Raw genomic sequence first — 15,282 nt, forward strand, 5'->3', positions numbered from 1 at the left:
ATTAAACTTTGTCATGCTTGTAAGCAATCAACTTGAAAAGTGAAGGACTGGGAATGTTAATCATTGATTGCTAAATCAATGATTGATGTCCTGAGCAAGGTGAGAAGAATAAACTCAACCAACAGTTGGATGAGATTTAGACAAGTTTTCTGTTTGTTTGTTTTGTTTTTTTCTTAGATGGAGAATATAGTCTACCAAAATTCTTTCACTTATTCAAATAGAACTTCAAGAGCAAAATAAAACAAACACATACTCACAAATTAGTCATTAGTGTTTGAGGGTCAGGGGAGAGGGGGGAATGGGAAAGAGGAAGGTAGAGTGATGGGGGAGAGGGAGGGAGAGGGAGAATGAGAGGGTACAGGAACCAAGAGGGAGGAAAAAGAATCATATTTATTGAATTGATGTGGGAAATAGCACATGGCAGCTATTAAAGAGATGTGTTACTGGGGAAAATAAATTCTTTGGTGTCAGAGCTTCATATGGAACATTTATATTTACTATAATATAATTAACATTTTATTGAAAAATGTTGGATAGATTGTATTAACTTATTTCCCTATGTTTTTGTTTGGTTTGTTTTTACTTACTGAAAAAAAATATCAGATGATTCTATAAAAATAAAACGTAACACAGTATGAGGATTATGTGAAAGGAAGAATATGTTATCACGTGCTGACAGCTGTGTGAAATGAATCTGCAGGCACTGAACACTCTGCAGAAGAGAAGCTAAGACACTACTTAAATGTGAGGCCCTAGTGTGGTGGTAGAAGGTGAATCAGCACCACAGGGGAACATCCTTAGTTTCTTCTCTTCACTTTTAAGAAACATGATTTATCTTAGGGGCAGTGGTTTCCTGTGAGTTACTTTCTCATTTTAAAGGTGCTAAATTGCCCATCTCACAAATAATTAAGTTATTGCAACATCATGTATATTATTTACAGTTGGATTTTTTTGAATCGCTTACATTATGTTTGATTTATTTTGGATTTCCACTTAATAAGAGAACACACTCTCCCCCTCTTGAATTTTGCAATGCTACTGTGGGTCTGGTTTCCATTTATAATGTGTATATATATATATATATATATTTTTTTTTTTTTCTTCACAGAGTACTCCAAATATATGCAGCTTTCTCATTTGGATATTATTAATTTTTCCATAGATCACATACAGAAGAAATACCATCTGAGGATAAATTATAGGATATTTCAATAGTAGTAATAGAATTCATAACAGCAATGATGATTTTAATAGTTTCCAATATTTATTTGGTGTTTTATTTGTGCCAGACACTCTCCTAAAAACTTTACAGGTATTAATTCATTAAATTCTCCTAGTCATTCTAGGATGCAGGTACTACTATTAATCCTATTGCACAGATGAGGAAATCAAGGCACAAACTCTTCAGAACCAGGAAGGGCCATTGATGATTTAATAGAAAAGAAGTTATTGAGAAGCATACGGGCTCTTGCAAGAATGTACCCATTAAAGAGAAGTGAATACATATACTTAGGTTTTGAAACTTTAAATATATTCCTTCAAAACCAGAAAAATAAAACTCATATTTCACTAAGCTTCTCTTATCAGATTAACAAGTACTAGTGTTACAGAATGCATGTGAAATGATGTGGATTATTCTTTGCCATTTCTAATTCTCTCATAGATAAAATCATTTAAATCTGCCTTGGCAGGAGACATACACATAGGCCAATAATTCAACTTGGAGTAAACCCTCTGGCTTAAGTGGGAGTGTTTGTTTTGTTGTTTGTTTGTTTCAGAATCTCTTAATGTCCAAGATTTAATATTTATCTAATAAATTTTACTCAGTGTCTATTGATCTCTAGATGTAGAATCAATATTCAGAATTTTATGAAGAGCATGAAGGGTCTTACACATTTTCATTCTGTTCTCAAACAGAACTAAACACACTAAGTCAGGGTTCTCAATTGACAAATGGGCTTTCAAAGGGCTTTTGTGTCCTTGAACTCTCTGAAATTAGTGTACAAATAAATTGGGTAAGTGCTTTTGGTTTTCAAGTGGGGTTTAAAATGCTCATTTTTTTTGGGGGCGCCTGGGTGGCGCAGTCGGTTAAGCGTCCGACTTCAGCCAGGTCACGATCTCCTGGTCCGTGAGTTCGAGCCCCGCGTCGGGCTCTGGGCTGATGGCTCAGAGCCTGGAGCCTGTTTCCGATTCTGTGTCTCCCTCTCTCTCTGCCCCTCGCCCGTTCATGCTCTGTCTCTCTCTGTCCCAAAAATAAATAAACGTTGAAAAAAAAAATTTAAAATGCTCATTTTTTTCCTTTAAGTATATTTATTTGAGAGACAGACACAGAGACAGGATTAGTGGAGGAGGGGCAGAGAGCGAGGGAGAGAGAGGGGGAGAGACAATTCCAAGCAGTCCCCATGATGCCAGCACAGAGCCCGATGTGGGGCTCAAATCCATGAAGCTGTGAGATCATGACCTGAGCCAAAACCAAGAGTTGGACGCTTCGCCAACTGAGCCACCTAGGCACCCAGTGTGGTGGCCAGATTCTAAAAAGGATCTAGCTTCCCCAAAGGGTGAATTGTACTAAGTGACATGCCCAAGGTCACAGAACAGCAAGGTCACAGAACGGTTTAAACTAGACTTTAGTGTCCAGTCTTCTGTTTTCTTATTCAGTGTTCTTCCTAATAGAACTTTAAAAATAATATTGAACAAACAAAAAATTCCACTTGAAAGCATTTATATATGATTTATTCTTTGGAAAACTTTACTTTGACTACTCTAAGGACACAATTGAAGACCTCTAGTTCTCAGATTTCCAACATAAATGTTTGAAAATGTATATTTCAAAATACCTAGACAGTCTTCCCAGCCAAAAAGATATCATGTTTGAATTAGGTGTGCCATATATAGTCACAGTCTTCATGAATTCAAAAGCCTCTTTAGCTCTGAGTGGCCAATTGGAGAGAATAACAGTCTTGAGTCCAAAAGATTCATGTTAGAATTTTGGCTCTGCCATGAACGAGCTACTGATTATAAACAAGTTACTTGGTTTTTAAAACTTTAACAGTTCTTCATCCTTAAAATTGATGGTAACAACTAACTTTTGAGGTTGTTCTGAACATTATAGATAAAATCTATCCATGATTTTATACACTATATAAAATCTATGACATGGTGCCCAACACACAATAGATACCCAGAGAATCATATCTATTTTAACTCCTTGTCTTTGTCATTGACATAAAAAGTAGGCTTTTAAAAAGTTTGCTTTATATTTAGTCCTGGCCAACAATTAAAATAATTCCATTTGAATATGGCTTTTAAAGTGAAATGTTAATTATGATTCTACTAATAGAAATACAATACTGGCAGCAGTGAGGAGCAATTAAATTTTAGAAAAAAATGTTTTTATCTAGAACTGAAATAATTAGATTGAATTTTTCCTAGTTATAAGACATTACAATAAATAATCTGCCACTAATTGATATTCCTGGGTTTATAAGAAGTTGAAGATACATACAAGAATTGAGCTAAGTAGATCACTTTTGGAATCAATTAAGGACAGATACACTTGACCTTACTTCTACAACTGCAGGAACCTAAGCATTGGGGTCACTACTGAGTCCCTGTATTGTGTCATTGCCTCAGATTAGTTCTGCCGTAAAATAGGAAATGAAATACTAAAATGTAATGTTTATATTATCCATAGGTTACAGCCCAATGATAAAGTGGCCTTTTAGGCAAAGTGATAAGTCTGGGCATTGAGATTCAAGCTAGTGACTTAGTCACAGATACATCCTCTATCAGTAGGAAAGCAGTGCGAATATGTGGGCCTATGCAGGCATGGGTCAGAAAATCACAAGAGCGCACTTCTTGTTTGAGCTCTGTTACTCATATGTGGTATGGCTTAGGGCCGACACTCTGAGCTTCACTCTTCTCATCTCCAAGTGTGGATATGTATATAGTAAGGTACTTATGCTGTTGCTTCATCAAACTGTAGTGTATACAGTAAATGATACAATTCATAAGAAAGCTACATAGAGTTAACTCCTACCAGTCAGAAGTGAAAGGGATTTCACGCACATGTGGCTTTTAAAAAATAAGACAAATTAATAAATAAATAAAAAGCAGAAATAGACTATACATACCGAGAACAAACTGGTGATTGCCATAGGGGAGGTGGGTGGGGGGGATGGGCAAGATGGGTGAAGGGGAGTGGGAGATACAGCCTTCTGGTTATGGAAGGAATAAGTCATGGGTATAAAGGGCACAACATACAGAATAGAGTCAGTGATATTTTAATAGTATTGTATGTGAAAGATGGAGGCTACACTTGTCTTCTGCACAGCATAACTTAAGAGAAGGTGAATCAGTTGCCTAACACTTAGGATGTTTACTTGAAACTAATGTAACATTGTATGGCAAGTATACTCAAATTAAATAAATAAGTAAATAAATAAGGTTTCAGCTGAAACAATTGATACTGAGAGAAGACCAGGTTACATAACTAGTAAGTGACAGAGCTGTGACCCAAACCCAGATTTCCTTGCTCTTATCTTTTGGTTTATCAATTTCTTTTTTCCTACGTTAGTAAAAGTAATGAATAACTGAATTCTATAAGATCAAGCATATTATTATATACTATTTAATTGTAATATAAGTATTAGTTTCCATTTAGTCTTTGACAATATTTAGCTTTAACTATGAAAATAAATCCTATCACCTCTTTTCCTCGGGAATTACTATGTTCTCTTAAGAACAGCTTAAACGGTAAGTGGACTGGTCAAAAGCGGTTTCCACACTGCTTGCTCTGCAATTCAATAATTGTAAGCATTCTGTAGTTAGAACTCTCTTGAATTTGCTCCACATTTTCCCCAGCATAAATAAGATGGCTGTAATTTGGAAACATGTCATGATGTATCACTATTTTCACAGAATTCAATAAGCACGCTGGTGCTGACACACAATTCCCCATTCTTTAGTTTATTTCCCCTGCCACTGCTTGGCGGAAGTCATGTAAAAGTTTTGCTCTAGGAAACAAGATAAGGATACTAGGAATCACTGTGGCGACTTTCCAGATCTCCTTTATTGTAGGTCAGACCACTCTGCAAAGTAAACATGAAGAGCAGCCAGCACCGCTGGGGAAACAGCAGCAAAAGTGTCCAAAACAAAACCTTTGACCAAAGTCTTTTAAGTTATCACCACAGGTGGAGCCTAAAACAAGCATGTTAAATTTTATAAATTGTGCATGAAGTCTCTTAACATTTATTTTTTTTTAATTTTTTTTTAACGTTTATTTATTTTTGAGACAGAGAGAGACAGAGCATGAACAGGGGAGGGGCAGAGAGAGAGAGAGAGACACAGAATCTGAAACGGGCTCCAGGCTCTGAGCTGTCAGCACAGAGCCCGACGCAGGGCTCGAACTCACGGATCGTGAGATCGTGACCTGAGCCGAAGTCGGCCGCTTAACCGAGTGTGCCACCCAGACGCCCCAAGTCTCTTAACATTTAAATGCTCTTAAAAAATCTGGCTGTGTATTATCAAAGCTCCTTTTATGTGGGAAGCCTCAGTGAGCAGTTCTATGGTTCCAGTCTCCAGCATTTCCCTTTCTGTGCTTAAGATATAGGATTGTTGCTTACCCCCTTAAATATCTGCTGATTAGGGCTTAGTCTTAGATAAAATGCTGTTCATGGTTGTAATCTAGATTAAAGCTCTCTCTATAGCCTATAAACTTCAATTAAATGCTTCTAACCTTTTGCATAAGACTTAAAATTGAAACACTTTTGGTTTCTAGGTCAGCTCTAGATTTAGGGTATATTTATGAGCATAGAGCTATAAAAAGGCAGGTTTTAGTCTGATTCAAGTGCTTTGGCTTTTGTACTGTAAAAATAGCATAGGAATGAAATGTACATGGTTTCCATATATCATAATAAATGTACAAAGAGGAATATTCTTTGTCCTTCGACATACTTTACTGTTAAGATGGTGGAAAATAACAGGTTAAGGAAAATAATGATAAAGTGTGTAAAAGTACAGGGACACAGTAGTATTGAATGACCTAATTCTGAGTGAAAACAATGTTATAATACAGCAAAGGCAGACTGACAAGTTCTCCAGCCAAGATCATGCCAAATAGATTCTCAATTTATATTCATTTAATTTCTATAATTTACCTGTTCTGCTAATGGAAAAAAAAAGATTTCCTTCCTCCACTTGTGACTTGGGTTAGTTTCTTATTATCTATGGAGTTGATTTAAGAAACTTGAGGCAAGAAATTCTTCTTTTTTTACATTTTAAAGTGGGAAATACAAAGATAAAATGTAAACGCTATATGCAAATAATCGTCCACATAAATCAATTACAGTTTTCAAACAGGACTTGAAGCAATTACCTGTCTGACACCATCTTGCTTGAATTAGCATTGGTGAAATTTTGATAAACATGATATTTTTTTTTCCTGTATGGAAAAACATTAACTCTCAAGATCCTAGGATCTTTAATAGCCTCAAAAATGGATTATAACATTTTCCAACATCAAAAGTAAAATTGACTATGAGAACTTTATAAAATATATCTATGCCGTATAACACCATTTTGCAGAAAGGAGGCTGCAGGTATGGCTTGCTCACATGCTGGAAGATAGTTCTTGTTCCCCAAACACTGGAAATAAATGTTGCCTTTTGTGTTTACTGGGAAATCAGTGTCTCACTTTCAAATTAGTTTTGGGCATAAAACAAGGCATGTAGGGCTTGGTCAGAGTTAGGAGGTAAGTGGTACCTCCAAAATCACAGATTTGGGAAGCAGAAAAATGTGAAAGATATTTGAACAAGTGTAGATGAAAATGTTTGAACTGTAAGGTTCTGAAAATGACTGGATCTGAAGTTGGTATTATTCAAGGTTTAATAAGACATCTGGAAGAGGGTAAGTGGTGAACCTTCAAGTATGTAAAGGCCACAGAGCTTTTCTGGATGTCAGTGAGGATGAATGTGGTATGTGGAAGGTGGTGGTCCAGGTTAGCTATTATGACAGAAGGAAGGATTTAAGTGACATTGTAAACTATTTTGTAAGGACAGCAATCCAATGTGCTACCATAGCAAAAAAAACAAAAACAAAAACAAAAAAACTAACAAAATGCTGAGTGTTGAACATGCGCTCCTAAATGATTTTAATATGCCATATGAAGAGATTTATTACTGGAAAGAGATGAATGGAAAATACTCTCCTCTTGACTCCTTACAAGAATCTAGGTATATTAGAGGTGTATTCCTCATCTTTTAGGAGCAACCATTCCCTCTGGAATGAACTACTTGCTACAATTGCGAGAGATAGATTACCAAGCAGTCCACAAATTAGCTGTACCAGACATTTCTGATATGCTTAATTTTTATAAATCACCATGCCACAAACTCCTAAACTTTCTACTGTCCCTAGGAGGTATCCAGATTTATTTACAAACCCCTCACCCATTTAAAAATAATAGTCTATGAGCATCTTCTGACAATCACCTGTTTATTTATATCAGCAACCATCAGTAAAATGGGCAACCTCAATTTGCTTCCCCTCTACAAGCATCATGTACCTTATGAAATCTTTCACCTAGAATAGAGGTAAGAAGGTAATGAGAGATGCTTCTATGCTATGTGGTGCTGGGGATGTTGTGTACCCATATACAGTATACTTGTATGAAGTAAAGAAAATGTGAGAACAAGTGGTGCCTGAATATTAATTAGCTATTTCCATAGATAGCGAAAAACCTAGTTAAAACTATATTTTCATGCAAACACTTAGAAATTCATGAAAAATAAAAGTATAAATAATGTCTGAATTTCCTTACCTTCTATTGCTGATAGGAGAACCCGGGAATGATCATATGCGATTACATTCGCATATCTATTCTTTGGTTTGTTTACTTCCAAGTTTGAATGTTCCCATGTGAACTGCTGGCCAGGGTCAATTGACTAAAAGAAAAACAGCACACACACACACACACACACACACACACACACACAAAATCAATACTGAATAACACCAGATTATAGGCATTTATCACAAGTAACAAACATGATTTAAAAAGAAAAGTCTGAAGCCACACTTTATCAAGATGACCCTACTTATGAAGCTGAACACTAATATACCCAGCTTAACATGAAATGATTAATCATAGTAAAAAACAGTGATAGTCACCAACAATTGATTCAAATGAAAAAAAAATCGATATGGATGTTCCATTAATATTGGAAAGGCAGTGTTTTAAAAATTGTTTTAGTTTTCCATTTCCTTCTCTGCAGCTGTAGTTTATAAGTTATCTGGCTCAATACTCCTTCTGGTTCTGTGAACATTATTTTATCTTGATTATTCTCCCTAGTCTTTCCTGTCAGGACGTAACCTCACCCTTTAAATTTATTGGCCATTCACTAGCTTCACTGGGCACAGGTTTCCCTGTTTTTTCTTCACTTCTAGGCTTCCACTTTGATGGCAACTTAAAATTTTGTCTGTTTCTCCATAACACACTATGGCCAGTAGCACAAGCAATCTGTACAATTCAAACAGTTAAGAATAACAGTAAAGAAGGGAAGTTGGTAAATCTAATGTTTATCTTCAAATATTAATTTATAACCCAATGCAGATAGGATCTAATTGATTTTCTACTTATGTTTCCTATTATTATGTATTATATTCACAAAGCTTGCTTCTTTTTATTCTTTAACATATTTTTTCTGATTTATAATGCATTTTCTTGATACCTTCATTCAACCCATTACTCAATAATCTAAAATAAATATTACACAGAATATAAAATAATATATAGTTTTCTTAGAGTTAAAGTAGTATCATTTTGAGACTGAACTCAGGATCTGATTATAGAAAAAAATATACTCTGAGGGACTTTTTAATTTCCTGCAATGTTATGGAAATCAAAACCTCTTTTCTTTTATCATAGGACATGGGCACTTTTTTAAGACGTAATTTCATGGTATAAGGAAACATGAGTTCAGTAATTACATAAACATGATTTCAAATGATTAAAAGCAAGTTTTCAGAAATAATGGTAAGGGTTATATGCAGGTAAAATTCTGTGAAAAGTAAAGATACTATGTTATGTTAATAGAATTTTTAGCAGTTAGTTTTGATACTGGGCATTTTTCATGCCTTTATGTGTATCTGTAGAACTGGAAAGTAAAACATATCCAACAGCAGTGACAATATTAAAGATGTGTATATTTTGTGTTTAACAGGGCTGGTAAAACTCACAACTGCAAAGAGTCAACCTATTAACCCTCATGAATAGCCTCCAAACATTCTAAAATTCTCAGCAGTATGGATTCTAGCCCCTAATATACCAAGGATTATAAAACCCTTATCTTTTCTTAGCCAATGCTAATCTATATATAAGTAGCCTATCATTGAAAAAATATTCAGCAAAATAATTATCTATGCTTTAGAGTCTAAGGAATCATATAATTAGGGGTCTTTCTAGCTTGTTCTTCCAGGGAAGCTCATCATCTCCCCTGCAGAATGTACTTCTCTCCAAGTATCTGATGAGCTAAAACATGGAGATGCCTGGGTGGAAGCCTTCAAGTCAACCTTGAACCTTCTCTATACAAAGCATATTTATTTGGTGAGCAAGCCATACCTTATTTTTTTCTTAAATCAGCCCCAAGTCACCAGCCCACTGCCACTCCCTAAACTCAATCTTTCAGTATCTGATGTCTGCTTGGACTCTCTCTTCAAACCTCTAACTCCAAGTCACTTTTCATACCAAAGTAGTCTTTTTGAAGATCAGCTCTGGACAGGTTAGTTTCCTGCTTAAGAATTCCACTGGCTCTGAATGACCTACAGCTTAAATTCTAGAGTCCTTAGCCACAGTCCTACCCATACATCTTCAGTCATCTTTGCACTGACAAAGATGGCTCAATAAATGGTTCAAGAGATTTTCTTAAATGTATTGAATTGATGGATAAATGTTGTTGAGAAGAGTTCATAAAGAGAAATCATGGAGTAATTCTTCCCTATATCATGGCAATTAGAGAACAGACAATGGAAACTGCAAGGTAAAGTGCACTATGATTAATAACTTTAACGCTCATTATCATACAGTTTAATAATAAAGTATGTGATCCTGAAATTACAACTACCACTGATATCCCACTTTACACTGATGAGCGTTACTGAGTACATAAGCTTCTTGCACATTATTTTCTAAAATATCCCAAGAAGCGGCTAAGCTCGCTGATGTTCAGTGCTTTGGTGGAAGGTATTACTCCCTCTGATGGCCGTTATTCAGACTATGATCACTCACAGATGTGTAAAGTGGCAAGCATTTAATTAGACTAATGAAATTGCATCTATCAATGCAGACACTGTTAACTCATGTCCATTTCCACTCTTGCCACATATTCTCAGCCTTCTGAATGCTCGATTTGATACCTACACATTGAAGAGTTTAAAAACCAGTAATGGAAACATAAGTTTTATTTTACATATGTTAATATGCTTAAAGTATGACCCATGAGAAGAAGACCTATAGTAATAGGATAATTATAATAGCTGCCAGGTCATGCAGTATCCCGTTTTAATTTTCATAAATGCTATGAGGTAGGTATTGTTATTTTCTTCCTTTTACAGACAAGGAAATTGAACTAAAGAAAAATTAATTTAATAAATCTTACTGAGGGCCTGCTCTGTGGCAGGCACTGTGCTATTTGGTGGTTAAGTAATTTGCTCACACAGCTAGGCTCATACATTCACCCTCAAACGCAGGTCTGTGTGATTTCAAAGCCCAACTGATGATTAACAGCTGGTAATTACCAAGCCAAGATGCTACTACTTATCCCGAAGGCCACTGCAAAATGAGGAAGCCCAACATATGAAACACACTTCAACAAAACTATCCTTTATCTCGCCAGTCTGAAAGATATTTCTTCCCAACTGATCATCCTCTGTCATTCTGGGGCAATTACATAAGAAATCAAGTTTTAGAAATGAGGTTGGCTTCACATGGATGATAAAACAGATGGGATGCAGCTTACATTTATACTTGTTTTACAGGGATCAAACAAACATTGATTGAATAATGCTAAACTGTCTTTGTGCAACACATACTCATCTATCTGTATCTATCTGTCTGACTGAACGTTTAACAATACACAGCATAGGTCATTATTCTGGAGCTTGTCAGAATGCTGAAAGCAGTAAACACAGTAAAGAACAGCAACTACTGAAAGCAGGTGAGGTATAAGATGATCTTTTCTATTTAGAAAAAAAATAAAACTGGTTGAGAAAAATCAAATTTCAATTATCCATGTTAATGAGGCAAAGGTATCATGGATGACTAAGACCCTAATTTTCAAAACCCGCTCTTTATGTTGTCCTTAGTGAAAGATGCAGGCACATTTGCTTTGCCTCTTTGTTTTCTGGTTTCTTTTGCTGAGATCCTCTTAAGGAAGAATGAAATGGTCAACATGGAGAAAGGGCAACCTTGGTCTTGAGAAGTTCATTTCCACTCTAGTCTCATATTTTTGGCCCACACACCATGACCATCCATCTTCCTACTATAGAGTTAAGCTGAGGCCATCCCAGTATTATTCAAACAATTTGAAATAAGCACTCTTGTTTCTAATGAATTCTTCTTGTTCTTCCTGCTGTTGGTGTTTGGTTTTCCTCAGCCTGACTCTCATGTATCTCTTCTCATCCTTCTGACACTGTTTATTCAAACATGTTTTGGCGAGATACCCCCTCCTCCTCAGAACTCAATCCCGAATTCTACCCTCTGAGCTGGAAACCTGGCCGGATCTTCTGTAGTTGCCCTGGAGGAAACTTTGCAATTTGGAAATAAAGCAAGTTAGATGTATTCAACCCAAATTTGATTAATAGACTTAAAAAAATAAGCTATATGACATTTGCACATTGCATTGTTACAGAAATTGTAAACAAGAATGCTACTTCCTCATATTTACTTTTGTTTCTCCAGGCAATCAACAAGGCCCTTTACTGGACAAAGAAAGAATATGTAGCACCTAAACTTTACCAAGATGCCAAACCATTTTACATTGCTTCCCTATCTGCACACTTGGCACATGACACACTCCCCCTCCTACCCTAATACTTGTGATTGAAATAATTCTAATACTAACAGATCTTCACCTCAATGACTTTGCATTACTGAGAAGAGGGACCAAAGAAAAACTTCTCTGTAACGTAAAGAAGAAAGAGAAAGTCTCGATTAGACAGCTGCTAATATCAAACACTTTGCATTTATGTAGTCTTTAACTTGGTGGTCTGAAAGTTCTCATTTTTTTTAAGCAACTAGAACTTTGTCTTAAAATAGGTAAGTAGAAAATAAGCAACATATAACTGATGGATTTATAATTTTGCGCTATATTCTTTTTTTTTAATTTTTTAAATGTTTATTTATTTTTGAGACAGAGAGAGACATAGTGTGAGCGGAGGAGGGGCAGAGAAAGAGGGAGACAGAATCCGAAGCAGGCTCCATGCTCTGAGTTGTCAGCACCCAGACGATGCGGGGCTTGAACTCACAAACCATGAGATCATGACCTGAGCTGCAGTCGGATGCTTAACCAACTAAGCCACCCAGGTGTCCCATGCACTATATTCGTGATGAAAACCCAGATTAAAAAAAAATATTTTACATCCAATGGTTATATAGTTAAAATAACACTTATATGACATTTGCTGTGTTTTCTTTGTGCTTCACATATATTAACTAATTTTATCTTCACAAAGAGCCTAAAAGTAGATACCATTATTATCACAATTCTGTAGATAAGGAAAGTGAGGTACAGAGAAGTGAAACAACCTCTCAGGGTCAAACAGTTAGTAAGCTAGTTGTGGGGTCCAGGCATTCTGGACCCAGTCACAATGCCTCGCCACGATGTTATGCTTCTTCTCTCGCCAAGTTTGAGAAGATTCCTTGATTGTTTTACTTATGTCTTTCAATTATTGTCTTGAAACACAATGGGAAGTTTGGGAACAAAAATCTCTATAGTGCTTCTAATCTATATTTATAATTGTAAACTCAAAACAAGGGAGTGCTCATAAACTTGCACATCTGATTACAGTCATTGAATAAAACTGTATCCAGAGGGTGACCTTTTTTGATAAAGTTGAAGTCATCAACTTAAAGTCCTTTAAATATGGTTCTGCAAAATTTCAACTTCTCTACAAGAAGAAAAATATAATTCACATGTACAATCCCCCTACAATACTAGCTGCTTGGCGTCCAACTTCTCTTCAGTCCACTAAGAGTAAAACCTCAAAATATTCTCTTTAGAACCTCTTCAAAGAGAAACCACAAAAAAGATACATCCTGTTTTTGTGTGGGTTTTAAAACAACTAACAAAAATTTAATTATATAGAAGGAATAGACCAGCTATTTGACTAGGCAAACTATGGGTCAGACTAACCATCCTTTTTACAGGGAATTGAACTTTCAATGACCTTAACCTCTAGAGAAAGACTATCATTCCACAGAATTCCCAGTCAGTAGGCTCATTTACTCCTTAGTGTGGTTTGCACCCACATATTCTCAGGCCCTATTTGAGGTTTAGAGGAGCAATCTGCCATTGACTGTATTTCTGCAATGAAGCTTTTTAAAATTCTCATTCATTCATATTCTGTCTCTCCAAGATGGAAATGGTAAATTAATATGTATCCATTTTAAAGAAGACCAGTGTTTGCATAGTTGAGAAGGGCTGTATTTTGCACAATTAGCCGAGGGCTGCAATTGGCATAATGAGTACTTTCTTCAAAGAGAAGAACATGAGTTTAGTTGAATCCAATGATGCTGTAAGAAGTGGAATGTGATCAAGTAGAAAGTACGATGATGAGCAAAGTCTGGAGGTCGGAGCCCCTGAGTCCCAGGTGCTGGCTTTCTCTTTGCCCCTCGCTGGCTTTGGCAGTCTGCTCTGTTCCTTTTTCCTATTAGTGTCTTCTCAGTGTCAGGTTGGCAACCTCACCTTTCCTGTTCTCCTTTATCCAATTAGTATCAAAACTTCCTAAGTCTTTCCCTATAAAAGTACCTCTAATCCAAGCCACAATTAGAGTCTGAAGGACTGAAATAGAGACTTCTCAAGACTCCCAGTGTTAACTAATGAACACATACAGGAGTTCTCCACCTTTAAGTAGAAAGATGAACAATTTGAAAAGCCATTTAAAAATATTTCAAGCAGGGGTGCTTGGGTGGCTCAGTTGACTCTTGGTTTTGGCTCAGGTTATGATCTTGCAGTTCCTGAGATTGAGCTCTGCATTGGGCTCCAGGCTGACAGCATGGAGGCTGCTTGTGATTCTCTCTCTCTCCCTCCCTCCCTCCCTCTCTCTCTCTCTCTCTGCCCCTCCCCCACTTGTGCTTTCTCTCTCTCAAAATAAACTTAAAACATTTTTCAATAAGGTATTTTTATATATAGTTAATTTTGTTCTTCAGGTAAGTGATAAAATCACATCAACTTTATCTGTTGTCTAATGGTTTCATTTGCAATCCTGATTATAACATATCGTGTAACAAACACTTACAAAAAGTACCTGGATTAATGATTTCTTTACTTACATTTGAATTGATATATAGAGAAGCAAACAGGAGACAAAACTCATTGTAAACCATTCAGCCACATGAGGTGAGTAAATATTTGAGGCAACCACATGATAAGCATTTTTTTTTCCTAAATTATATCTAGGCACTAAGTAAGGAGGAGATAGTTTATTTCTTTGAGAATCCCATTTACTCATAGAAGTATATTTCACTTTGTCCTAATTTACCATAAATTCAACATGACAAAAAAACAATAATGCAACAGCAACAAACACTGGATTCTTTTTCAATTCAGTAGGGCAATGCAATGTGATCTCTGGAATGCAGATAAGCTGCTTTACTACTTCATATGTGTGACTGAAAAAAAAATATTTTTGACAGATCTTTTCAAATGAGAGTTCAGAAGAGAACACACAACATTAAGATCTGAAGATTTAAAAGGCCAGTTTTTTTTATTATACTCTCCTGTTTAATGTGTCAACATTTTCCTAGATGATACTGAATATAGAAAAATTCCTAGTTCTCCAAAGCAATGTTCTAGAACAATGACAGCAGTGATACCTTTTAATCCTAATGTTTTAGTTTTTAGCTATTTTTCTCCTATATTAGATTAAAGTACATAATAAGAAAGCAATGGACAGAAGTTAGTTGATGTTCCTATTAAAGACTAGAGCTTCATGGATAGTCATTTTTACAAGTATAATTCACAGACTAGGACTTCAGATGTTATTTGGAAAAGCAAAAGGAATTAA

At 35.9% G+C, this 15,282-nt stretch overlaps 1 protein-coding gene across 1 annotated transcript in view; it reads right to left on the bottom strand.

The window, feature by feature from the left end:
* Positions 1–15,282, bottom strand: part of PTPRD (protein tyrosine phosphatase receptor type D) — a 318,572-nt gene that overhangs the window by 69,463 nt on the left and 233,827 nt on the right. Inside the window, exon 27 of the mRNA XM_047096382.1 lies at positions 7,820–7,943. Within this exon, the coding sequence (XP_046952338.1) occupies positions 7,820–7,943 (124 nt within the window). The remainder of the gene's footprint in view (positions 1–7,819; positions 7,944–15,282) is intronic.

This window comes from Lynx rufus, unplaced genomic scaffold (assembly GCF_022079265.1).
Source record: "Lynx rufus isolate CCGP_SWC_20201006 ecotype Redwood Valley unplaced genomic scaffold, mLynRuf1.p SCAF_10, whole genome shotgun sequence".
NCBI classification, from domain to species: Eukaryota; Metazoa; Chordata; class Mammalia; order Carnivora; family Felidae; genus Lynx; species Lynx rufus.